The following is a 27,798-nucleotide window of genomic DNA, read 5'->3' as shown; positions in this document are numbered from 1 at the left end:
GTGGAAAAAGCTTAATTCCCAATAATGGATTACGGCTTTGGACTGACGTCGCCGGTCGGTGGGATATTTGACAGACTTTCAAGCGGAATAGGATTTCTCTGAAGCTGTCAAAGTGAGTTTGAAGCGGCAGAGAAGTGATGAACAACAAACATGTCCACTGTTAACAGACACAAAAAACAGCAAACACTAATTTCTGCAGTAATATTAGAAGTGAGTTTTATTAATCACAAACAGAATGGTTCAGGAATTTAAAAAAAAAAAAAAAAAAAAAAAAAAAAACAGCAACAAAAACAAAAACAAAAACAAAAAAAAAACACCCACCGGGCCCTAGATGGGACATTCTACTGGATGTGAGCTTGGTTCAGATAATCATGTCCTCCAGACTGTGTGAAGCTCTTCCATGATTTTACACGCCAGTCCCTGATCAGAGAAAAACTGCCGACACAACATCAGTGGAAGTCTGCCATCCTTGAGTTGGAAGACATCAGTGTGTTTGGCAGTTTCATTTGGCTTCGCTGCCCTCCCCCCCAACACAACACAGAATACACTCCGGAAACTCTTCTCTCACTGCGTTGTTGAGTTTAAAAAGTGGAGAGGTGACTACAATCGCCTGGTACCGCAGAGCCGGGCTCCAGACAGATTTGTTTCAGGCTGCCTGTGGGATAAATGTAGGCCTAGCTACTGTACATGAGTTCCTGTTTGTAAGTTGTCTTAGTCTGTTAACAAACTTTGTGGCCGACACTTCACATGAACTCTGGTTTACAACACCTGTCCAACACCTGAACATACAGCTACATGGCACTGGCATCAATACTGATTCAATTCTTACATCAGCTGCGACCTCGGTGGAGCAGCGTTTCAGTCTGTTGACCCAGCTTTTTCAACATAAAAGACCCCTTAGCAATTTGGCATTATGAATAAGGAACATGCCTCGGTGTTAGTCAAGAAAACTGGAGTTTATGAACGTGTTATAAACCAGGCTTTAGATAAAGTGTTGCCACTTTGGGTAGATATCTTTTTCTTTTTGCGTAATAGTGCTATGTGTCTTTACCAAAAATAATTCCCACTATATTTAGGCACTAATATATTTCTATTTCTACGTCAACATGTCTACACCTTCAAATCTATGAAAAAAAAAGCTATTTACAAATTTGCAGATATGTAAAGAAGGGAAATGGTACAATACACTCGGTTGTACAATTTGCGGTGTCATCATTCCTCTCAAACGCCATGCTTGCACTTTAATGAATGCTTAACGTGGAGCCAATAATTTGGATTCATCTCCATCATGATTGGAACAGAGAAATGTTGCAGAGAAGCTGATCTATTTCAGCAGCAAAAGGCACTTAAGAGGAATGAAATTTGTACAAATGAAAACCACTAATACCTCTTTCAATGGGAACATTTGTGTACACATCGGTGTGCTGTGTGATTTGAATCTCTTCATACCTCGTACCTGGAAAACCATTCATTTGTGACCTTAACCGTGTTAATAATACACTTTACATTTTAGAGTATTTCTCTTGGCTCCTTAATGCATCGTGTTAACTTGGGAAAAAGATGCTGACAGCTTCCTATGTGCAAACATTGGGCAGATCGTCTCTACCATGACCGATCTTCAGTGACACTTTACACCACTTCTAGATTAAAACACTGTTTTAACACCTGAACGAGAGATTCATCAACGCTGATGTAATTATTATGATTATCTGTGACACTGTAGTGGAGCGCTGTGTTGTTTTACTGAGTAAAAAAAGGCATGTTACATGAACGCCTCATGGAAGAGGCCACACCGACTGATTTGGTATCCATGAATTTCACATCAGACTGAGAAGCTGTCGTTCAGGTGTTAACGGCGCATCATAAACTGAAGTCCGTGTAAAATGTTGATCTTTTCAGTCTTACAAATGGAAAGAGTTTCATATTGCCTCAGATAGGAAGTGTTCTATTTTTCACCACTTTACATAATCTTGAGAGAAAAAACAACAACAATTATCTATATACAATCAGTACAACTGTTGACCCTCTAGACCTCATAGCAGTTGTATTTTAAAGTAAAGCCTTCAGGTGGAGGCACATTTCTCTATGTGAGCCTGCAAACTGAGGAAACAACTTCCACTCAAACATGAGCTCTCGTTGAAATGAATGCAGTAATAAAACTGCATGTTGACTTTTTAAATTTTGGGGTTTAGCTACTGTTGTGAAAAATGTCTGCAGCGATCAGAGGCAAGTCTACCTGCCAGGTTACACAATTTAGACAACAAACAGGAATGACTAAATTACACTTCAGATTTTCCAATCCAACAACTTCAAGGTAGTGATATTAGACATAATCTAATTTCTAGCTAGCATAATATTTACTAGATTTATGTCTGAATCATTTTGAGCAAACATTAATAACAATTATGAATCTATCTTTTAGTGGACTCATCAGTTCAATAACATGTATTTGTAGAGGACGTGGGGCGTTTTCACTTTTGGATGCTAACCAGCTGATCTCGGATGGGTTTGCTTGGGAGTTACTGGTGGCAACAAATTTGTGAAAATTTGCAATTATAACTTAAAAATAGGTAAATCAATAAGTAGAGATTGCCAACTGATGCACAAGACTTTTACAGTCATCACCAGCAGCAAATACGTAGGGGAAGTCTAGTATGTAGCTTTTCAAAATATTAAAACTTGCAACAGACATTTTCTTTGAGCCCCCATTGGAATAAAAAAAAGTATTTTGAGAAAACAACAATTCCAGTACGCTGTGATTCAGGTCTAGAGGGTTAACTAACAAACCCTGTATTATTATAGTGTAATATTGAACGTACTTATGACAGCAAAACCCCCAGTCCTGGACAGTATATTCAATATATACAAGATCAACAGCAAGCATAGAAGGACACTTAAAATCAAGAAAACGCAGCACTGATTGTGTACAGTGTTTCACAGCATTTGACTGGCACTCTTCAAAGCCTCTCGCTGTCTAAGACTATCTACAAACATCAACATGGAAGTCTCTCGCAACATAAACTGGGCAGTCCCCAGCCGAGAAATCAAATATATAAGACCGCTGATCAAGACACACATCTTGATATGCTAATACATGTCATTTCTCACGTGACTAACTCCTATCTTTCATTTGCAAATGTGTAAATGCTTACAGCTCGATGAGAAGTGGTTAAAGTGTTAAATATTTTTTTATCCACAACCAAATAAAAAACACATGTTAGTATTTTACAAATATTTAAAAAAGTAAACCTTTATCTATAGGCATTTTAAAATATATTCCATCAAAAATAGTCTGACAAATTTCAACAGTAGAAAAGAAATGTTATACAAATGACAAGGTCTGAAGCAAAATGTATACAGTAGAAATGTTTCATGATTGATTGACTTTAGAGAAGAAAAACTCCTCCTTTTGTACCTGGCGGAACACCTCACATAATTTTTTTTTCCTCAATTAGTGTTGAAGTTTTAAAACCATGCAGTAACTGTAAAGTAAGAACTCCATAATTTAGCTACGTAAGTCAGTTGGTGGTGATAAGGTCAACAAATGAATTTCAGTCCCTATCTGTGTAAATACCTCTACATACTGTTGTCCTGTGAAAACTTGTCACCTTTGGCAAACTTGAATAGTTTGAGTCATGCCGAGAGCGTGGGACACGAACGATGGCAGCTCCCTGGTCAAACAGCTTGGAGTGCAGTCCAACATGTCATGCCTTTTGACTCCTGAGCAAATCGCTCCTCATCCTCCTTCTCCCCTTTTCAGATCACAAACGAGGATTTGTGTCGGAAATCGCCCTGCAGAGAACACAGATGCAACATGAGCAAAACTTCTGACTGTGGAAACATTTCAAACTTAACTTAACATGCTACAGACTCCAAGTTTAATAAAAGGAGTCATATCAGAGACATCAGTAATAAAGATGTCAGAATCAAACTGACATTAATATGATAATTTGGATTGGAGATTCACAGATAGAGGCTCCCTCTTGTGGTTCACATCTCCTGTATGTGTGAGGGAGCGTCCTGGGTCATGCTTTAAAGTAATCCCATCCAGTTCAAGAATTCATACCATTCCTAGAATTCAGGGCAATCCGATCAATATTTGCAAAGCTGGTAAAAGTGACAGTGAGAGTTACTCTGTGGATAAGTGACAGAAACACTGTGTGGGTCCACAAAGTCAGTCTCCTACTCATTTTCTGTGAAGCGACTGCAGCTTTTGATTACATCCGTGGTTAAATGTGGCTTTTTTTAGAGGAGGGCTGTTCACGTTCACAAATATTGATTGGACTGTCCTTCCCCGTAGAAACAGCATGAACTTTTAAACTGAGCTGTATTACCCCTCGATGCTATAATTTGCAGATTGTGAAGATATCCACTTCCATCTGCTATCTACTATTATTTACTCACCTCGTCCTCTGTCCTGACATAGTCTACTCCATCTCCTTTAGCTGGGACTTTGTAACTGAAACACAAAGTACATTATTAAGGTTGTTTTTTTTTAAATATTTATCAGTGCTGGCTAGAAATGAATCTGAGTATTTGTTGATCATGTGCATGTGGCCACATTTTAGGATGTCTTACTTGTTCCCCGTCTGTTTTTGGCTGGTGAAGTAGCCTCGCTTGTATGCGCAGCAGATCCCCACTGTTATACACAAGAGCACTACGACCACCACCAGCACTCCCAGTATAATGCCTGCAATGTTAATGTCATCTGTGGAGTGACGAGGGGAGGAAATTGAAATGGAGTCAGTTGCGCTGGAATTAAGTCAGTCATCTGATCTTAAAAGACCATTTCTTCATGTTCATGCTGTATCCTCCCTGTGTCACACACTTACAGACTTCCATCATTTGCGGTCCACACTCTGCGTGTCCTGCGTCGTTCTTCGCTCGGCAGTAGTACTCTCCTGCATCATCTTTTCTGACAGCACTGAATTTCTGCATTGGAGAAAACACAAACCACCTCTGATTAATAAGAAGCCCTCTTCTGTAACTGCTACGGACGATGTTTGCAGTTTTTTTTTTTTTTTTTTTTTTGGTATACATTAGATTGTGAAGAGTTTATCCAAACTGATTTGTGTGATTGTGTGTGAGCCGTCTCAACCATTTTCTGTGGTTGTCTTTCCATTTGACTGTTCATTACAATAGGTATTGTGTCTGTATTCATAGTGGCAGCATGTGGGTGGAGTTTGCATGGGGGTAAACAAACAAAGAGTCTGACAGTCACTGTCTACAGAGAAGGAGAGCCATACTGAGCAAATTAGCATAGTTTCTGATAAAAACAGATTTCAGCATTAAGTAGAAAACTGAACAGAACTGAATGATCAACTCAGTGGCCAGAGGTGGAGGCACTCACATGCTGAGCTTGGTCCATGAGAATTAGCCTCATATTGGTATCAGGTGTTATAACACTCAGGCCTGTGGTGCTGATTTATATTTGCCTTTTAAAAACTACAACAGTTGGATCAAAAGTATGCGAGGCTATACTGCATTCTCTCCAATGGCTGTCAAACTCACCATTATGTTTTGACAGGGATGTACACTTAAAAAAACCATGAAAACCACTGGTCCCTGGAGGCACACAATTCATTCTCCAGTTGTGATCAAGTTGGCATCTTTTCCTTCTCAAGCCGTCAAATCAAAATAAAATGTTTTTAAGTTTCACATATTGTAGCCGTTTTGTATAGAAAATTATGGGGGATGTGCATTATCTTCCCCCGCATGGCACAGATATGACATGGTGGTGTTCTTTTTTTTTTTTTTTTTTTGTAAACAATGCACACATACAGTAACAGTTTAATCTGTTAAACTGTTTTAGACATTGTGTAGGAGGGAATCTGTGGTGACCGAGCTTGTAGCAAAAGCAAAGAATATCATGTAAAAGCAGATACTGTCCTGTGTTGTTGTATGTGACTGCCCGGCCAACATGTTTGAGGCCAGCGTGACGGCTGACAGTTGAGTGGCCCTGAGCGAGCCAATGAGTAGATCTGGCTGTGCTGGGAAGCAAGAGAGAATTGAGGAATGTGCAAACGAGGACAGCAGATTCCCCTCATGGCTGTAGCCCTCTCGCACCATCAACTGTCTCCCTAAAATATCTGCCCCCACCCCTGGGCATCAGGCCACCATCCGCACTGCCCCGCCCTTGCCATTAAAACATGTCCTTGTCCAAACACATGCAGACACGCGCACATACACACACACACACACACACACACACATACTAACCAGAGTTCCTGTTTCTGAGTTGAGCGTGTATGAGGAGTTGAAGAACTTGGGGCTGGTCTTTGGGTCGTCGGGAATCTCCTCCCTGTTCCTGAACCACTGGTACTGGGACTTGGGGAAGCCCTCTTCCTCCACACAGCGAAGCTCAGCTGACTTCCCGACAGGCACAGATTTGGGGACGCTGCATTTTGGCACCACCGGCTTTACTGTGGTGACATGAAACATATGAGTGTAGTCAGTATGCTGAGTCCTCACACAGAGCTTTCTGCTTCTGAAGCATGGTAGCGCTCAGAAAGCATCTCGATGTCAAAGAATGACACTGCTCTTTCCGAGTGCTGAAGCAAAAACAAGTGCTAAAAACAATGTCAGTCTGGCCTCACATGGCCTGTAAGTGTCATAAATATTGACATGACCTAGACGGGTACATGATTTTTGGCCTGTGCCAAACGCTGCCACCAAAACATGCAGCACTTGCTTTCTTTAGCACTGCAATTTAGAGCAGATGCAGTTTCAGAGGTTTCCCCTTATAGCCTAGAACACGCCTTTGCAGCTGGGCAGGTCTGGTCACAACGCATCCTCAAATGTATGCCAAAGGGTTGGTGCGACCTACAACGCGGTTTCAGCTTACAGCATCCGAAGTGTGAATCACCAAGCGAGCTTTCTCTTTTAAGGCCACAGTGATGGATGGGTATTTTTTTTTTTGTATTTTGCCTTTGAGAAAGAAATTATAATCAAAGCAACAACATAAAGTAGATCTCATGAGTGAAGTCATTCATTTTGCCCTATATGTGTAGTATTAGCCTGAAACACATTCACTGAGCAATAACACAGTTATACTGATTTCATTGGCAAAGATTTCTTCAGGGTTATTAGAGCGGGGATACCTCTTACGACGAGGTCGATCACAATCTCATCAAAGGACTTCTGGTCATCAGGGGCAGTGACTTCACAACGATATTTTGCTGTGTCTGATCTTGTGGCGTTGGTTATCACTAGTGTTGCGGGTTCTCTGATCCTTGCTCTATTCTCCAAATCACCTACAGGAATAAAAACATGTTCAAAATTCCATTAATAAGTAAAAGGAATGTAATTTCATTTCACTCAAAAAACAGCTTGCTGTGAAATTTGTGTTGTTTGTGTGTATGATACATCACCTGAGACCTTCTTGTCAAAGAAAACATAACTTGGTCCTCCATGCTGTATCTTCTTCCACTCAATTCTGGGGTTGGTAGTGGAGATGGACTCGATCAAACACGATAATTCAATTGCTGCATGAAAGGGGAAAAGAAGAGGTGATATCATGGCAGGAAATTAATACCAGATGGATGTGAAAGAGGACTGGTTCTCATCGTGTCAAGGCTGCACTAACAAACTCTAATTCTCCATGTTTTTGTGGGAAAGTTTGTCCCTTGGCTCTTACATTCAAACTCGTTGGTCCATGGTGACTCGTCGTTTGTTTTCAGTACCACTGCTAACACGCTGAGGTAGCCTGCAAAACAAGAGAGAAAAGGCAATGGAAACATGAGTCTCTGCACCACATGAATTTTCATGATACAGGGATGATCTCATGCTATATGTGCAATACCAGTCCACAGTGGTGCGATGCGCTTGCAGTAACGCCCTCCTTCCCTATGTTTCTAACACGTTTGCTCATACAAAATTTCATGAAGTCAATTAAAGGGAACTTTGGCATCACTTTAACATCAGACCCTTTCCCATCCCATATTAATGCAATCATCACCCCTTGCATCCTGGCATATTTTGGCTGTGACCTTCCATTTTTAGTCTTACTGGTTAAACAAGTGTGTATGTCTATCTGTATGTATGTTACGGGGTGGGGGTGCTGTTTCTATGCACAGTGGGTAATTGTGCAGGGAGGCATGTGCCCTTTTCGGGGCAAGCTCACCATGCCAGTGGCTCAGCCGCCTGCCTAGCCCCCCCTCCCTCCCTCCCTCTCTCCCTATCTCTCTCTCTCTCTCCCTCTCTCTCTCCAGGCCTGATGCTGTTGCCCATGTGGGACTAATGGTGCAAGAGCACGTTGGAGTGATCTGTGTTGGTCCATGGTAGAATATGAGGGATAAGGCCTTGGGAGGGGGGCAGTGCTGAATCATCCCGACAGCCCGTGGACCTCACACAAATCCACTCAAAGTCACACACAAATGAATGTTAACCAAGCAACGTGCTCATGAACAGTTTCTGGGACACAAATGATGCCGTGGCTCGTGGACGCAGGGTCACTTGTCCAGATTGTAATGTCACTGTAAATTTGTGGAGTGCCTCGTCTCCATTTGTTTTGCTGCCAGCTCCCAACTCAGATGTCCCTCTGCTGGATTTGTTACTGTTGCTCACCAAGGACTCCAGCAAGAGGCGACTTCCATGCACTGCTGTGGATAATTGGCTTGGGACCTAAGTGATAAACCTCAGTAGCGAACTGCATAGCAACTAGTTACAACTTTAGCACAACATAGATCACAGTAATATTTGGGATCCATTTTCAGGTGCATAAAATCTTAGGCCACGCATTTATCCTGATTTGAAGCCTGGATTTAAGTGGTGCATGTGGGTGTGGCCTACTGCCAATTAGTAGTTATTGTGGTGGTGGGCCCCTAATTCATAGCAACAACTAAATCAATGTTAGCTTTGGCCTCCACCAACTGTCATCTGTGCACAGCAGCGTTGAGGGTCACCTGCTAAAGCAGACAGGGTAAGCTGATTAGCCCGTGGTCTTTCTTGAGATTGTTAAAGGATGACAGCTTGTTTTTACCCGGTGTTCACAGTAGTAATGGCACGTGTAGGCCAAAAGTAGGTCAAACTTTACAATGAAAGACCTCCTTGCCAAAAGCTCATCAGAAATATTAACATTTACAGAGACTTGTTGGTTTAGAGGCTCAATTTTGTTCTTTACTTGTGTTGTTATTACTTTGTGTATTACTAGATCTGTAATAAACAATGTAACATGATTACCACAGCTAGACTTTGGTTTTGGCTTTGTAACTACACATAAAAGCAGAGTTGCTCATGACAACAAGGTGCAATTGGAAACTACCCTTCAATGGGAGGAGTCAGGATCAAACCACCATGTCAATAAGCATCCTTCCTGCTGAGGTGTCCTCAAGCAAGGCCCTGAACTCCAAAGCTACAGTTTTGAGGCTGAGCGTGACCTCTGACCACCCTGTGGATGAAGGGGGCAAGGAAAAGACGACTTCTGAACAAGTGCAAAGAACTGCATTATCACATAGTTACTGTTATTATTATTATAAGCAGTAGTAGCGGTATTGGTAGCTGCTGTTGCTGTAGTGGCCATGCCAAAGAAATGTGGATAATAAAGGGCTTACGACAATTCAAGTCTTATTAGGGATTAATAGTATTAATAGCATTGTGTTTTTTTACATTTGAATCTACATCAGGGAAATGTAGTTCAACAATACAACAGTTGAGGACAACAAGTTTTTAAGGATGCCGAAACTTTCAAACTCTTCTGATTGCTAATTTCAATAAATATTTGATAGCACATATTGGGTTTGCCTCTCCAGATGTGGATACGATTTTATTTTATTTTTTATTTTTTTACTCTGCTGCCACAGCAAAGACAACAAAGTTAAGCCCCAAGTGGAATAAGTTTGCACTGAAAGAAAAAAAAAAGTCTTAGGCAATCTAAAAAAAAAAGTAGTATAAAAAGTGACTGAAGTGAGGAGAGAAGTTCTACAGAGAAATAAGGGCGGGGATCAGCACTTGTTTTCAACAACCTGACAATCAAAACACCATCCTTCCAGTCAAAGCCAAAGCCTGCTGCCTATTCAGATATCTCTCCATGCGATCATAGAGAAAAGCAGACAGGGCGCTGGCAGAATTAACAGCTTGGTGGAGGGGAAATGCTGTTTGTCAACTCATTCATGTTTTTGACAGCACCTTGTAGCTACATTTGTAATACAAAGTTTCTCGTTCAAATATAAACCCTGTTTTGATGAAGCATGACTGAAAAGTTATCTTTTTATTACAGTGGATGTAGGATGGGAATGAGTGCAAGCTTATTCTACTGTGGAGAGACCTGCTAGTCAACATTACTGGTTGGTTAAATTTAGTTCATCTATTTACTTGCACAATTCTTTGAATTACTACTTTTTTGCCAAAAGTTTGGTTCATGTTTGGTGTTTGTGAGCCATGTCAATGCTTTCCTTCTAGGTTTTAGCTATGAATGCACTGCAGGTCCTGCGTAAGTTAATACCATATCTATGTAGGCCAAGTATGTTAAGGGTTCAAAATATCAGAATATGCCATGGTGAAACAGAATCCAAAGTTGACAAGAAATTATTCCTAGTGATTAATTTAGCAGTGCTACCCATTAAAACCAGCATTTAATTCATATTTGGTCTGAAACGGCTAATGGAATGATTTATACTCTGTCCCTGTCCTCCTCCTTAATTCGTAGAGTATTAGTGCAGATTAGGTGCCTAAGTGAGCTTGACGTAGAGATAAAAAGCTTCAGAGGTCTGTCCTGGAAACAGCTGTCCAGGAAAGCACATAAAACCCCCACTCAAAAAGATTGGTCACACAAGTTCATCTACATCCAGACCCTGAAGCCAGTAAACAGGAAAACTAGACTCAAAGTCAGACTGAAAATACATTTTCATTATTCGTGGCCAGACCATGGACATGAGTTGCAAACACACATGCTTTATCATTTGCAAAATCAGCTGTATAAACTATTTTCTTGCTGACTTCATGCATGATTTTATCTAAGTGAGTGAGGTATGAGCTGACTGTGGTTTGAGTAATTTTGCATTTTTACTAGAGACAAGGGAAACACTAAAGGTACTAGGCGGTACTGTCTGTATTACAGAATTTTTTTGAAGATCTGTTAAACCTTTCATTGTGCTGTCAATGTGAACATTTTCTCTGCCTGGCCTTCAGTCTGATTTAAAGATAAGGCAGGCACAGGGGAAAAGGCAGACACTGAATAATCCAGTAGGAGCCATACAGTCCATAAGTAGCACACAGCCCTAAGTGATTTGCACACTGAATGTCTTTGGAGCAGGAGGGACGAATTCCTAATTATTTCCTAGGGATGACAGAGTATGGCTGAACAAATGAAGAGATGGTGGATTTGGCTTGTGACCCTTTAAACAAATCAATGTCAACTAGCGACCCCGTCACAGGCTGCATATGCAGTGAACAGTCCACCTAAAGAATCGCCACCTGTTCATGTTGTTTCATTTGCTTAAAAACAGAAAAAAACAGTAACATATGAAAAAATAATAATGATAATTTAGCATATAATTTTTTTTAATCATCTAGTGATCTCATGACCCCCAGTTTGACAACCACTGCTCTAGAGGGATGGATCAGGGATTTTTTAAGAAGTCTGATTCATCTGACTCATCCTGAACTTCTAATCCTTTCAATCCATCCAAAAGCCATGCAGTGTTTTTGTTTGTTGAGATACAATAAGACGGATTTATTAGCAGCTCTCATTTTGTTTTCTAAAAAAAATGGGTAATGTTGTGATTTTCAGTTCCACTGGTTTTCACTAAGTGTTGCTTGCAGTGCTAACTATCAAATGTTAACTTCTTCTTCCAGTACCTCCCCAATCAAAACACAAGTGGAATTGCTCCTGGGGTGAACTAAAAAAAGTCTGCCCAGTGTATGATAAATTTGATAGGTTCATAAATATCTGACCAATCCATTCATCATCTTCATTCTGCTAGGCACTTCCACAGCAAGAGATGCAGTTTTCCTGGCCAACAAAAGGTTTGGGTCCGATGGAGGAAGTGCTGACTGTGTGCTTTGAGACCGGTGTTTCCTATTACTCCCCCAGGCTGTCGGACATATCCTTCCTTGATTATTTTATATTCATCCTGTCTGTGTTATTGTCAACTCCTCTGACCTCTTGTATAGCCTGAGAGGGCTTTCTCAAATCTTTGGAGCTGATGACAGCTGTGGTTTGAAAACCTCTGCATTGTGGAAATGTGGCACATTTCTCACTCTTCCACACACTCAAACCAGCCTTTGCATGACCACGTCTGTGTGTAATGTGTGTGATGTAGCTTATTAGCTCTCAAACCATGCAGGTGTTCAGTGACCTACATATGCCATGAATTTCTTTTTTCGCTGTTTCCCCTCTCTCTCTTTGCCTTCTTGGCAGGACACAGCTGTGTGAGATCTGGCAATCTGCAAATCTGCATCAAAGTTTTTTTTTTTTTTTTTTTTTTTTTAATCTTCCTTGGCCTCCTCATGATGGGTGCAGGGTTTTCTCGGTAATCTTAGTGTAATGCCCTGATAAACCCCCCAGGTTTTACATCACTGAATAATACAATAGCACAAGAAGAGGATATTTCTTGATGCCTACGCTATGTAATGATTCCCTGCTTTTTTCCTATTGTTCCCCCTGGGAAATTCAACTCGGCTTCCCGTGCCGGTGTTCAGTGAATGCAGAGAGGTGATGCCAGTATCATAAATAGAAAGGCTCAATTAACCAACCTGGTGATATTCCCCATGGAGCTTCTCCGCCTCGTGCCGACTGAGGATATTCCCACACCCCTTTGGAAGCTGCACACATCAAAGTATGTGCACCCACTTTTTCTAACTATCTACCAGTTGCTGTTTTGAAGCTCTCTTCACGTGTAAGGCTGCTCAAGTGGTGCAGACTTTTTCAGCCATCGCTAGGGAAGTATGGCTTTTCATCAGTGTTCATTCAGCCCCTGAGGCTGTTAACATTCTTGATTATTTCAGTAGTGCTGCATTGATTTGACACCCCAAGGAAGAGAGAGCTGTGTTCACTGACCAAATGGTGCCAATGGAGCAATTCATTTTCCTCTGTTCAGGAGCTCTGATTGGACGGAGGAGCCTATGTACTCTGTAGCTTCCACTGTGTGTTGACAGTGTCAAATTGGACTCCTTCTAGTAAAACACTTGCTGCAGCTGCTCCCGCTCCCTGACAACCCTGCCATCTCAACCCCCGATGAGTCCAAGGTCGCGTCCTCTGAATGATAGATATTCTCACAGCTTATAAAAATGACAGCACAACCAAATATACGTCCAATTTTCTATGCTATATGTAAGACACACTGTGACTTGTACACCTTGTTCTGTGTTGTAAGGCAACAACACAAATGTGCATGTGCATCCAAACACATGTGCAACAGCAAACTCAAAACCATGACGACTTATATGCTGCATACATATTCAGTGCATAATGTTATATGAACAACACGGCCTAGAGAGCAGCAATATTCATCCAGATTACATCCCATTTTCATCTTCCCACTTCGAACATAACACACAAACCAGGGAAGCAAGTAAGAATATAGCTGATGTGCAATGAAAAAAACATTGCGAAACACAGTGTATCACTGCCAAGAAAGAGAAAAATGAAAATGTCATTCTAGCAAGCAGCCTATTGGCATAAGAGAGCATGCACATCTGATGCTTGACACTCAATGAGCTACAGAACCGAATGGGATGGCGCTGTAAGTCCAAACATGGAAACTAAATCGAACACACTGAGTCATATTTCTACAATCCATCACTCTCTTGAGTTCACTTTCTCCACCACCTGTGTGCCTCCTCTAAATACAGGAGTCAGTCTATCCTTTCTTACTGCGACCAAGAAGACTGTTTCTGCTTTTATTCAATACACATTCACTTGTCCCATTCACCTTGACTGTCCTTGATTGAACTACCACACCGGCAAAAAGCTAAAATGTAAAAAAAAATAAAAAACGGCGTGAATCATCACATCAAAAGCTACTGAAGTCAACAAGAAAACACTGCCAAGCAAACAAACAGGATGATTTGCAATGTAAATATCTGCATTCAAGTGGCTTATGAGACACGAATATCACACCTAATCAAAAGTATTCACAAAACAGCAAGCCCAGAACAAGGTCACTCGCACTGTGAAAAAGTGAATCTGCTTTTTTTCTAAGACTACAAAATCTAAAATAATCAAGACTGTGTATTTTATACAGCCCCATTCTGACTATTTCATTCACATGCTATATAATTTATTGACTTTTAATCGACATAGTTCTCAGTCTTAGATGTTTATAGATGTACCTAGTTGGTTTTAGAGGCAATGAAACCTAAAGGGAGAAAACAAATTACATTACATTTTTCTTACGACTTCCACAGCCATCCAGATAAAGGATTTGGATAGTGCTAGGAAATTCCACATTTATCTCATTTTTAAGGGGAAAAAAACTACATCAGTGCTGGAATTGGCCAAAATACCCTGTAACCAACCAATAAGCCTATTTAATCACTATAGTTTAATATATTCAATTACCCCTCTGAACCTGCAGGAGCCCCTAAAGAAGACTAAATGTCCTTCGGGAATCCTCGATGCCGTCCTGCCCATTTCAAAAGCCTGCTGCCCTTTACGACTCCTGCTGTGTTAAGAGGCTGCCAAGTCTCCTGTGGGGTTTCACTGTGCATCCCTTTAAGGAGTTCTTGTTGGAATTTCTTTGCTGAAAGCACACAGAACATCTTTTAAGGCGTGTAAATGTTTATCTTCTCAAGTAAACTAGGTTACCGTTTTTGGCACTGCACACTTGACCGCTAAGTTTCTGGTCACAATGCACAAAGTTCAGAGTGAGCCCCAAGCACAAACTGACCAAGCTGGGAAAAGTGTGTAAATGTGTTTCAAGGGACAAAAAAGGCAAAACAATCCTGTCCAATTTTTGTAAACTGTCACCAGAAATTTTTGAGAAAGACACTGTCAGAATGATGCCACCAAAAGGACTCTTAACACTGAGTTAAAAATATATATATCAAATGTAGTAGATGAAAGCATAGCATAAAACCTAAGCCAATGTTTATCATTTGAGTCACACAGACTTTTATATTCATTCAAATGTATCTAGTGAACATAAGGCTATAACTAAAATCTTAAAGGAGGGAGTCACATTACATCCAAGTTATGAGCAAAATTCTATTAATGTGAATTATCAGTGGAATGGCCCTTTTAATTTAGATATGTAAAACCAAGCACTGTAACAATAGAACCCAGGCTGGAGGCGAGCAAAAATAGACAAGAATCTAAACAGCGTACTTCTTGCTGAAGCGCTCTCATGTCTTGCATGCTTTACCCTGAGGAGATGCTAATTTCCATTTGATAAAACTCTATGATGCCAGTTGGGACACAAAGCCTGACAAATTAATTCATAAGAGCATCCCATATTACCATAAGCTTCTTTCTGAGAGACGATTACAGCTAGATCCTAGACAAAGCATGCTCTGGTGCTCCAGTTCCCATAGCAATATTTGTAATATTTCCATAGTAACTGGATTCTCCTACAGTCTTACTTGCTGCTTCCCTTCCCCCACCGTTGACCAAAACTAGACAGGAGCCCACCTGTTTCGTTAGCTGTGGGAGAAAGTAGCTGAGGAGACCTCTGAAGTTGTTGCTGTGAAAATAGTAACCCCACAACACAATGAAGAGGGAGTGGTGATTTTAGGGCTGAGATGGCAGGCAGAGTGACCCCAGGTTGTATTGTCACAGCTGTGGTCATCCAACAGTGTCGGACTCCCTCCTGTCCCTCAGTGGACGTTAATCTTGATTGGCCAAGTTTCTTATCCCCGCTCACCCCTATTTTTACCTCTCTGGTCTGAAAATCACAGATGGATGTCTGGTTGTCAGGGCATTTCAGATTACCACTGCGACATAAAATCAGTAATGCTCCCACATGGTTTTGTAATCTCTTTGTTTGATCGACTGGGGAAATAAGTTTCCACTGGGTTGAGGAAAAACAATATTGTTGTTTTTTCATTATATACTGCCCTTTTCTATGATAGACTTTATTTCTAAGCTTGAGCTACAGTGAAAAAAATGCCAGAAGTTAAAAACCTAAGGTGAGACAATGAAGTATGAAGTCTAACGAGAAAACTGAGGGGACAGAGTAGACAAAATATTGGGGTTAGTTATATTGTATGCTGCTTTATGCACTTGATGAGGCCTATTTATATATTTTCTTCCAAACTGTTTCAATTTTTCTGTTTTCTTCACCTCACATTCGCTCTATCTATTATATGACTAAAGGAGCTGCCGGGTGGACTGTCAATCTGTGTGGCAAACATGATTTCCAAGTTTTTGGAAATCTACAGCAGCACTTGCATAGTCCTCCATACGGTAAGCTTCACAAAGTAAATATCTCACACTCTCCTCCAGCTGCTAAGCGAATGTCACAATGTTGGAGCTCAGAAATGGACAGTAGCTTTTGACAGTGTAGGAGCAACAAACTTTAAGCGTATGTAAAACACGCAGCTATATTAAACCTATATGTATCACATACTGTGCCACATAGCCGCTGTATAAATACTATGGATGGAATGGATAGCAAAAGTCAGGGTTCAATACGTCCATCAGTATTTGGGTCATAGTTTGATACGTTTTCTCTAAGGCTGAGAAAAAGTTCAAGCAGCAATTTTTTTATTTGCTAAAACAAACACATGAACAAACCAACCACGTGTAAAAACATGTCTACTGACCAAATATTTTGTTTTCACTTCAGAAAGTTGCTCTGAAATGAACAAGTTTGGCAAACTCACTGGTGAGAGGCCTAGCTGGTGGTTACCGTAACTGAATTTTTAGCTTCCACCAAGTTGGATGCATTCACTCACTGTATTGACTAAGACTTGGTTAGGTTCACATTGTGATCAGAATGAGAAATGGCCTAGACACAATCCAACCATAATAAGAAAAAATCCGCTGATGCATGGTGGAAATTTTCATACTAAGTGTGGATGCAAAGTGATGTGAATTCATAAATATCCAAACTTTGTGAACAAGTCTTCTGAAATTAACTGTAACCTGTTAGCCTGCAGCAACTCAGATCACAAGAACCACTTCAACCACAAGTCATTTAGTTCACATTTATCCTGATGTGAAAGTGATGTCCTGAAATGGCTGTTTTATTTACACCTACCACTCTACCCATGTATACTCTAATTCTACCTGACTAGAAGTTGTGGCTTGGTATCAGGAGTTAGTTCATTTGCATCCTAGTTTCTCCAGGTGCACTCAACCACAGTTCAACGTTACCCTGAAGGGCTCCTTGTGTATTCATTTATTCTGCATTTCCATACAAGACTGCTGCAGGCCTTGATCTGTGAGCCCAGTAAGACCAGGGCAACCCATGTGCCTTACTGCTGGTGAGCCCTCTGATCTAGGCAGGGTCAAAGACTAGGCCCGGTCTGAGCCAATGAGAGGCTGAGGGGGGGGATAGGGGAGGAGCTGATGGTGTCACCGAATGCCTGGGAACCTGTCACTTTGTGTCAGTGTTAGTGTCTACATCTGGCCTGCTCTCACTTTATCCTCAAGCGAAGTACAACTAGCTCACAGGACTGGACCACAGAGTAGGAAATGCAACTTTCACTCTTCCACCTTATCCGCACTGTGCCTGTAGCTTGCCACACAGCCAGTCACTGCATTGGACCATCAGTTCAGACGGAGCCTCATGTACAAATACTCAGAGCAGATTCCACACTAAAAGGTTTTCTATGCACAAGTCTGCACTTCAAAAACATTCTTATTCATGAAAACACACACAAATCATTCTCAGTCAATTTCACATTGTATGCCATTTGAAATTTATTCCTGATAAAATGGGCAACACCTTTGTCCCATTCTTCAATCTGGTGAAGATAACTTTGAGTGCAGAAACTGGAAGCAAACAAATTAATTTCAAATGGTAATTTAACAGCAGGACACCCCTTTCCAGCCAGCAAAATCAAGTATTCTCTCTGGCCTTGGTATTACTGTAATGTAAACGTTACGTCAATGGAAATTTGTGTGAGCATGCTTTAAAGATGAGGCCTCTATTCTTCAATATTCTTTGCTCATCATCAGACATAGGCATAGTCAGTGTCTTCAGCTGCCAAAGTTGTTCTTGATAATCAAGCGTTTAGAAAGCACTAACATTCTCTGAATGATCTTTGAAGACAATCTTACTCACAAAGTCATGTGAAACATCTTGGCACAGAGATAATCAGATCCTGGTTGCTGGATAAAAATAGTACTGTTGTTTGGTGTCACACTGCCTCTTCACATGGTCCTAACAGCCATGCATGCCAATGGAGACCTTTGTTTTGTGACACAGTTTCAGGCCGTAGGAGTGAATGAATGCTTAATTAAACAGAACAATGGTTGATCGTTATTGAGTCTAAGGAATAAAGACATTCCACATGCAGAGCGGGAAAACAGACCTAAATCTAATAAACCCAACATAGGCAAGAGTTCTTCGTAGGAAACACAAAGGGCCAAAGAGATAGGTTTATACATCTTATATCTTAGTGGGTTTAAAGGCCCACTACTGAACCAAATGTTGTGTCACCTCCCATCTCAACACACACACCTCTGTTTGCACAGTGATTCAATAAAAATGATTCACCTTTACCATTGTATTAACTATTAAATATAATTAAATATCTGTTTGTGAAAAGTCAGCATCCATAATAAAAAATATATATCTGTTTGTATGCACATATATATATATATATGTATGTGTGTTTGTGTGTGTGTGTGTGTGTGTATAGTTATGCAGGATACAGCTCTTGCGTCACTCGTATCTTTAATTCTACTCAATTCTACTCTACTCAACTCCAGTCGCTTTACTTTTCTGGATTTTGTTAACCCCTTACAGTGCTGTGAGGCCCCACCGGCAGATTATGGCCGTATTGACTACTTTTTACTCCCTTCTCTACCAGCCCACCATACGAGTGTATTTTTCAGAAATCAACAAGACCAACTTGAAATGTCGGCTTCACATGAACAATGTTAGTGTAACTAAGGGATTCACTGAAAACATTTTTTTACATGGCTGGATTTTCCACAATGACAAACTTAAGGTTGGCATTTCCTGGTTGCACAAAGACAGTGTCAACCTTGACAGGCTGCAGCCTGGACAACAGTGCCACACCTCTGCTACATGTGCCGCACATGCGTCCCACTAAATATCCCTAGTCAAATGTTCTTCGTTGGTCAACAATGAATGAGCAAGTGACTGATTTGCCATGCATAGCCCAGAGTGGCAGTGTTGTCATGGGACAATTACAGTATAACAATTTCAATAACCTATGGTCTTTAAAAGCTACACATATCTCAATGGAGATGCATTTAAGGTGGGCAACCGGTAAAAGCCTACAGTTCAGTAGGTGAGTGCAGTCAGCAGGTTTTGACATCAGTATTGTTTAGTGATGACGTAGCAGATCATCACAGGTAGTAGGCCTACAGCCATTTGTTATTCTGTGCTAGGGTGAGAACAGGTTAGCTTTCAAAAAGCCTAGGCACTATTTATAGAGGCTGTCAGCACCAGCCTGAGACCCCCACAGTCTGCTAATTGGGAACCCTTTCAGGTAAGAAGTGTGAGCAGTGGTAAGTCCTCCTGCCTCTTACAGGCATCCAGCGAAAGCCTGACCATACTGCAGGATGAAATAACTGATGGCAAATTTTTCTTGCCCAGGTCAGCCTCTTGAGAGAGACACTGAGAACGCCTTGTCAAAACAGATTGAGGCATAAAGCCAAGAGGGTGAGCAGGCCTCCCCTGGCGTAGCATCTCTGATATGCGAACAATCTGACATGCCACGCATGTTGGACGTCCAAATGAATTGGGGAGCTCCATGGCGTCAGCTTAAAGGAGATCTAATGGGGGCTGGGGTACGGTAATTCAGCTCACTGCAACAGTTTTTTTGGCGGCAGTCAAAGTCAAATCCCATGCTTGAACTGGAGCTGCTACCACGAAATCTGTGTTAAATCGCGCCACACTCGGTGCCAGAATTAGCTCCTCACCATGCTCTGCACAGATGGCATCAGCCGCACTCATTGCAAATGCCTCACATTCTGGTCCAGGCAGGCTGACCCTTTCCTTAATCCTAATTAGGAATGCAATTTCCACCCTAGCCTTTTCCAAGCATGACGAAAATAAATGTTTGTATGACTATGGCACTGGCTTATGAGCAGTGGTGGAAAGAGCACTAGATTACTTTGCGGATACTTTTCTTAAGTAGAAGAAAAAGTACTGTGTATGAAAATCTACTTCAATAAAAGTAAAAAGAAGTTCATTTAAAATGCACTTTGTTACGTTTTTAAAAAAGAGAATCTTGTTAAATGTTTTTTCCCCATGCAATTCTCAAAGGATGTGGCTACAGAGTTCAGACTTGACTCTTTTAACTGGAAAAAAAGGAAATTACAAAATGAAGTGCACAAAGTAAATCCAGATTAGTCTTCTCTTCTTTGCTGAGACTGTGATTTATGATTGCCCCTTATGGACAAAATCTTTGCTCTGTACTGTGATTTATAATGTAATGGAACCCAATACCTTGATAAAATATTTCTTAAATAAAAGTAAAGTTAATTACTTTAAAAAGTAACCAAATTTTTGTTATTTTCAGCCTGGCAGTGACTGAGACTTTTCAGACCATGAGGACGTTTTTAAACTGATCACTAGAGCTGGGGTTTATAAATGACTATCGCTAGTGTCTCCTAACCTATATCCCCCCCTGCAAGTCAGCAATGAACTGGTCAGATAATAATACATGGTGGTAAATCCCCGGATAACAACATTCCACTGCCTGTCTCTTCTTCCCCACATACTAAACCCTCCCCCACCCAGAACACTCACACACCCACACGCAACCACCCACACACCCACAAACACACCCAAATCACAGAAATATTAACTCTTTCTCTTAACTTTTAACTCTTTGATCAGCAAGCCATGAACAATCAAACCAATAATTCCTGTGAAAGATAAAGAATGCAGACAACACACATCTCTAGATTTCAGGCTAATCTGGCTAACCCTAACACGGGTGTCCTCTGCCTAATAATGCCCTATTTGGCCAGCACACTGACAGAGACATAGAGGGAGGCAGAGCCACACTGGCATAGTCTAGAGAGATAAGCGGTCATTGTTGAGTGTGTGGACGGTGAGTGTAGCTGACTACGATGAGCTAAGGCTCGTCTGACAGCTGAACAATAACGCAACACCGCAGAGCAGAGACGTGTTGACTTAGCAGGTCCAAAAGGTTTAATCTGCCTCACTTCCTGCATGCTCCAAGGATGCCCACTGCACATTGAAAAGAGCTGAGCTGAAAGGGTGCTTTTTTCATGAAGCTTGTTTATATATTTTTATTCAACTTGGCTGACCTTTTAAAAAAAGTTTTACCTCAACCTGCATATCCATGGCATGAACAGGAGTTTAGTTTTGTCATGCGGCTGCACTTGGAGTCATGTAATCACAGCTCATTATAACTGAATGATGCTAACCAACTAAGCGTGAACGCCAACAGACAAATGTAGCAGTGCCTTCAACACACACACGACAAGAGTGGAGCCAGATACAGTCATGTCTTGAACTGTGTAGCCACACGGCTGTGGCGCTCAGGAGCACAATGTGTGAGACGAGAGCAGGAAGCTCATAAACTCTGCATAATAGAGCCTCCCAGCAGCATTCAGCTCAGTCATCGAGATGCTATCGGCCCCGAAACAGCAATCCGAGGACAAAACTCACTGTTTCTAAAGTCCAGTCTTCCAGCAGTTGCTCCCTGTAGCCCAGCTCATTAATTGGCTTTTGTTTGCACTCTTTAACCACAGCCATCTTATGTATTGGGGCAGAAGAGCTGCAAACTGTGGCAGATAGGCCAAAGGCATATATAAATGTCCTCCCACTTTGAAGTCTGCATTATGTGGACAATATAACTCCAATGGGCTTGTTCCAGTTTTTTACCAGTGCACTGTCTGACTTCTGAAATGGGCATGGCTACCTGTCTAATTGCAGACTGAGACATTAGTTTCAGAAAAGCTTTCTCTGCTATGGCTAGTAGCACAAAAAAGGATACTTGGGTCTTCAGTGTATTTCAAAACACTTGACCCAACTTTGTGTATGGTTTTCATTTGCCCACAATAGCTGACTCATACCTGTAACCTTACCAACCTGTTTATTTGTGTAAACCTATCCACATGCCATCCCATTTGATTGTTTTCCACACAGGCACACAAAACCAAAGCTATATAGAAATGACTAATAGCCCCCATCCACCAGTCTATGAGCTTTCATTGTGGTTCGCAAGCAATGATGTACGACTATAGAGTTAGGCCTCTAAATCAGGGCTGTCAATCCCCATTACTTATAACAGACTCCAGAAAATGAAAACCCTAATTCAGGGAATAAAATGTAGAAAAGAGTTTTGATAGATGTATATTCACAATCTGCTTGTTGCTTACATTTCCTATCTCACATACATAAAAAAGACCAACTGCTGACTGTGTAAGCATAGGAAAGCTGCACTTAATCATTGCTGTCAAGCAGCAAGTCAAGGGTCAAACAAGTTACTGCTGCTTAAGATTTACACTGTGACAAAAGATTTCCTTTAAACCTGCCCCTCACAAACTATGGCAACTGGCCCGCATTTTCTATAATGCTGTGGGAAGCAATTCTGGCCCTCTCATTGTTCCTTAGTAAGCACTAGTGTGGAGTACATGAAGAGGAGTGGAGAATGTGAGGTCACCAGAAGTGTGTGACTGCGTGGGGACGACTGGTCACAGGTGAAATGAGCTTTGACAGGCGTGGTTGAGGGGACTGGGATCACTTTTCAAAATCCTCCTACACTTTCAACAAGACTCTGAATGGAGAAAGTAAAGGGTGGAACAAGGCCCAAGGGCAAGATCATCTAAACAGAGCCACAACAATTTGTTCAGAGGCCCTTTTAAAAATGCTTGATCGATGTGCAAACTTGTAAGTTACATAATAATTACCACAGATTCTTTATAATCCCACCAAACATTTGTGACGTTGAGGCATGGCTCCTTCTGAATGCAAGAAGACTGTGGGAGTTTTGTAAAAATTTACAACTAACTTATGAGCATTCATAGTTTAAGTAAAAAATTCAAAATAATAAAACATTATTTCCTAATTAGTTAATAACTGTTCAGTAAAAACATTTGCAATTGTTAAAAAAAAAATTTCAAGTGCTAAAACCATGACAAAGTTTTAATCTGACAGCACCACAAATGAATACAATGATTTGATTAAAACTGTATTAGTGTATACCAACATTCATTAAAACTGTAGTGCATCAAAAAATGTAGAGAATTCAAACAACATGAATACAGAGCTTTGTGTTTTAATGGTTGTTTATGCCAGTGTGAAAAATAACTTCTGGTTAAAAGGGTGGAGACACTCACTCTCATACGCCACAAACTTAACCTCTGAGATTCTGCAAACTCAATTTTGCATGACATGACTGGAAATAAATAATGACTATTTGTTAATCATATCAAAACAGCTATGTATCAGCACAATGTGCCTAGGATGCCAAGATAAAAAAAAAAATTGAGACATCAAAGTGAGCAAGTTTCAGGCAAGCATTACCCAGTGAGCAGCCCCCTCAGACAACAAATGTGTACAAAGGCATACTCTAGAGTCAAATAGTTTGCATAGGCCGCCTGAGTTGTGGGACAGGGAATGTGGCTTGAACAACAGCTGGGGAGGGATGGGGAAACCATCTGAGGCTCCTGGTACTGCTGACCTCCCCGCTGGAGCCTCACTTCCATCACCTGCTCAGGGAGGAATCCTCCATGGGTTTCCGTGGGAAATGCCAGACAAATGCTACAGACGGCCAAGCGCTCCGTGCCACCCATTCTGTTTCCAGGCTGTAACAGGAGCCGTGCCACCATCTCACAGTCACACAGGAAGTAAAGGTGTGCTGTACAAAGTTACAGTGCAACCTTTCGGCCTGGGAAACAATGGCCAAGCTCCAATGTGCTTTCATGGTAAGAATAGAGGACAGCTGGTGACCTTAGTCACCTGCTGTCTTTGCTTGCGTCAAACATAAGTGCTCTGTGGCATTCTGTCTGTTATGGCTGAGTAAGGTAAAATCACCATGTATCTATACCTCATTACTTTCTCTTTTTCCAAAAAAGACATCCTTACATCCTTGACAATCAATATTCAAAGTCAAATGCCTGCACTTGAAAATACAAGACTGTGTTTTCAATTTGATCTTTTCTTTCCCTAAACCAAACAGTAAAGGAATGTTTTACTAAGCAGATTATAAATGCACTTGTCTGTTGTTTACATGCCAAAACGAAAGCAGAAACCTGCCTGCATCTGGACCTTGGTCCAGCGGGGAAATCCAAACCTCATGGATTTTATTACAGTGTTCTTTTGCGGCTGCCCAAAATGATACAGGTTTTGCTACAGTACGAGAAATGTAACTGCAGAATGACTCAGCTGCGAGTAAAAAAAAATAAAATAAATAACCCATTAATAGGAGGTGATTACAACTGAACATTAGTCACAGTGAGCAGAATATTCCATCAATTAGAGCCTCGAGTGACTTGTTTGCCCATTGCCCCCAGTAAGGACTACCCAGACTGCACTGAAATCTCTGGATCTGTTTTCAGCAAGCCCAGCCCTGATAAGCGATGACTACCACTGATTGGCAAGATGCCAGGCTCGATCTGCTTAAATGCATCCCACTCAACACTGAAAGGAAAACAGTATAATGGCGCAGGCATAAGTGGTTTAGTCCCATACATAATCATTCTATTACTCACATGTGGGACCTTTAGGTTGGATACCAGTGCCTCACAGCAGGCCTTGTGAGCCCCTCCCTCTCAGAAGCACTGAGTTTCTCACTGAGTAACCATGCTAACATTTGCCCTAAAGGAAGCCGCCCACATACGTGTGCAGTGATGATCTTGAGTGTTGATGATCTGAGATAAAACTGTACAGTCGGTCAGTTCTGCATGAACGACCCCCAGAGAGGGAAGGGCAGGAAGAGGGGGGATTCATTAAGCAGGGCATCGGCTGGATGGAGGCTGTTTTGGCACTCGTCAGCCAAGAGATATAGATTCCCCCTGAAAGTGTGGCGGAAAGCTCACAAAACCAAAAGATCATTGTTCTAGCTCAAACGAGATCGAGCTAGAATGGAGGGCTCTGAGGGAGCTCTGGGTTCAACTCTGGGGTGGAGTAGGGTGAGTTTTGGGAAGGGGTGGGGTGGGGGGGGTGGCTAGTCATCCATTGTGTGTTTTCCCTCATGTTCTCCACCTACAAAAGGCACTCATACTTCACGGTCTTGTGCGAGCACTGTAAACTTTGCCCCTGCCAACTAAATGGCTTTTGTTCTTGTGTTTTCTACTGTTCTTCTTTATTTTCTCAATGAATTATTTGTTGGCTCTTTGCTTTTGTATGTTGAATATTTTAGGAGCCACACATCTGTGCTCTCTGTATTCTTGGGTTCCAGAGTGCAAGTGCGAGACGTGGCTCAGTTTTAAGTTATGAGCAACACAAGCGGCCACACAAGTCAACACAAGTCAATCACCTCACAGCATGCAATTTCACTCCTACGGCTATCAGTTGTGTGTTTAAACTTCCTAAGTAGACAAAATCTCCTACTGGTGGTCCCTTGCAATATTGCTCCACCATGGTCTTTTTATTTTAAACATCAGTGGTGGAATTTCATACTGCACACCATAATTTTCATGGCCAAAGTAAGCAGGATTACTAATACAAAACACAAATCCCCTTAACTGTGAAAGTTGCTTTTTTGAGCTGAAAATACAGTTGTTGACCCCTGACCATTAAACATCTTCAACTGCATTAAATGGCTTGAGTTTTTCCCTTTGTTGTGGTATCTTTCCATGTTATGACAATCTCTTTAAAGTCTTGGAAAATCCCTTGTAATAATGCTCCATGATTATTATAGCTGTGTGAGGATTCTCCATGTTCCTGATGGGTCCTTTAGGGTCATCCTGTAAGCTCTGATAATGACCATTGTATAAATATGTTAATCTGTCTTTGGAAGTGGGACAGTCTTGTGAAAGGAAATGGCAGAATAGATAACATGGTCATTTTGGAGATGTCTCTGCTGTATTACATGGCAGGATATGAGGCTTAATGTTGGGGAGCTGACAATTTAGTTTAATTATAACTTTTACGGCATAAAACTCAGGAAATCCCTTAGCACAGATGGGATGTGGAACATTCACTGGATGATCCTCCATTTCTGCTTCATTCCTCCTCCATCTCTTTTGTTTTCCACCACTGAGCCCAACCTAATATAGAATATCTGGAAATGTATTAAAAACACAACACTCCTCCACTTTTGCATGGCTTGACATTAACACTTAGCTGTTTGTCCGAGACATACAAAATTTTTGTGAGACAAATGGATAACAAATTTACTTATCTGATTCTTAAAATCTGCTAATCAGTGCTATCAGTCATGAAAGCAGGCAATAATCATTTTGAAACGAACATGTTAGCAGTTTCTGCAACTTTTGACAACTGATCCAGAGTTGCCTGCCGTGACACGTCAGTGGTGTTCTTAACACCTCCTCAGCCTGGACAAGTGCTGGGGACAGCAACAAAACAAGTTCTCAACATTGCTAACAGTTATGAGCTCAAGAGGGGAAAAAAAATATTTCATCATGGGAGGATGTGTATGGCTGTAACATGACGAGGAACAAGGGATGTGCTCTAACAGACCTGCTGCAACTAACCAAACTTGACTGAAATGTGAGCGGCTAGGTATTACTTAATGTTATCAAAGTTAACTGTCTGACAAACTGCTTTAGGTAGGCCTAAGCATTCAGCTGTCAGCCTAGTCAAGATAATATTCTGTTAGGCCTCTGAGGTCATGTCCTCATTTTGTCTCTGATTTGTTTGCATTTTTGAGACTTCCCGATCAAAATCATACATTGTCTGAGAAATCAATGGGGTTATCATAATTCAGTTGATCCAACTAAAAGTCCAACTGAAATCACAGACTGTAACAGTGATGATTATGTGAAAACCCCATGTATTTTCTCCGCAGAGAAAATGTGTTATATTGAACTTTATATTTGAACAAAGGTTTGTAGTCAACGTCATGTCAAATGTCTGAGGCCTATTGCTATATAGTAGCTTGTAGCTTTGCAAACTAATGGCCACAATAGCTATTTGATTAACAGGCTATTAGATCTTGCGTTTTACAGAATGGATACACACACTGTTAAGAACCAACCTAACAAAAACACATATACACATAAATCCATGTACACAAGTGGTATGTACTTAACATTTCTTCTGTTGTTTACTCAGTCATCCCTTAGACAAATCTGTGTTTGTTATTTGATGCACATTACAGTTCTTTACAGTTCTTTCGTTAAACTGCTGAACAACTGATCTGCTGGCAATTACTCCCTGTATTCTTGTTATTGTAAACAGTGCTTTGGCAATAGCTTACATAGGCATGAGTGTTTGTGTGTGTGTGTGTGTGTGTGTGTGTGTGTGTGAGAGAGAGAGAGAGAGAGAGAGAGAGAGAGAGAGAGAGAGAGGGAGAGGAATTGGATGAGTAGTAGTAAAGGAGTATGTGATCTGTATTACCACGAAGGACAGAAACATGAGGAGAAATATGCCATGAAATGTTTCCCAGTCAAAATATTATTGTGCTAGGCTATGGCATGATAGTAAAACTAGTTTCCTTCTATATTATTCCAGCTCAGTCAAGAGAAAAACAGTTAAAGTATGACACACTTAAGTCTCATCAGAAAAAAGCACCAGCGCTGTGTTGTTGCTGACACATTAATCGTGTAGAAATGTC

The 27,798-nt window shown here is 41.1% G+C and overlaps 1 protein-coding gene across 1 annotated transcript in view; it reads right to left on the bottom strand.

The window, feature by feature from the left end:
• Nucleotides 1-194: 194 nt before the first annotated feature.
• The window catches only part of LOC115371009 (junctional adhesion molecule C-like), a 78,753-nt gene continuing 51,149 nt past the window's right edge, over nt 195-27,798 (bottom strand). Inside the window, exons 3-10 of the mRNA XM_030068125.1 lie at nt 7,637-7,705; nt 7,371-7,484; nt 7,101-7,253; nt 6,220-6,422; nt 4,833-4,932; nt 4,579-4,708; nt 4,405-4,459; nt 195-3,792 (exon numbers count right to left, since the gene is read on the bottom strand). Coding sequence (XP_029923985.1) covers nt 3,757-3,792; nt 4,405-4,459; nt 4,579-4,708; nt 4,833-4,932; nt 6,220-6,422; nt 7,101-7,253; nt 7,371-7,484; nt 7,637-7,705 — 860 coding nt within the window. The 3' untranslated portion in view covers nt 195-3,756. The remainder of the gene's footprint in view (nt 3,793-4,404; nt 4,460-4,578; nt 4,709-4,832; nt 4,933-6,219; nt 6,423-7,100; nt 7,254-7,370; nt 7,485-7,636; nt 7,706-27,798) is intronic.

Source organism: Myripristis murdjan, chromosome 14, assembly GCF_902150065.1.
Source record: "Myripristis murdjan chromosome 14, fMyrMur1.1, whole genome shotgun sequence".
In the NCBI taxonomy this organism is placed as follows: Eukaryota; Metazoa; Chordata; class Actinopteri; order Holocentriformes; family Holocentridae; genus Myripristis; species Myripristis murdjan.
Note: the sequence above shows the minus strand (reverse complement) of the source record. Positions and strands in the feature narration are given on the sequence as shown.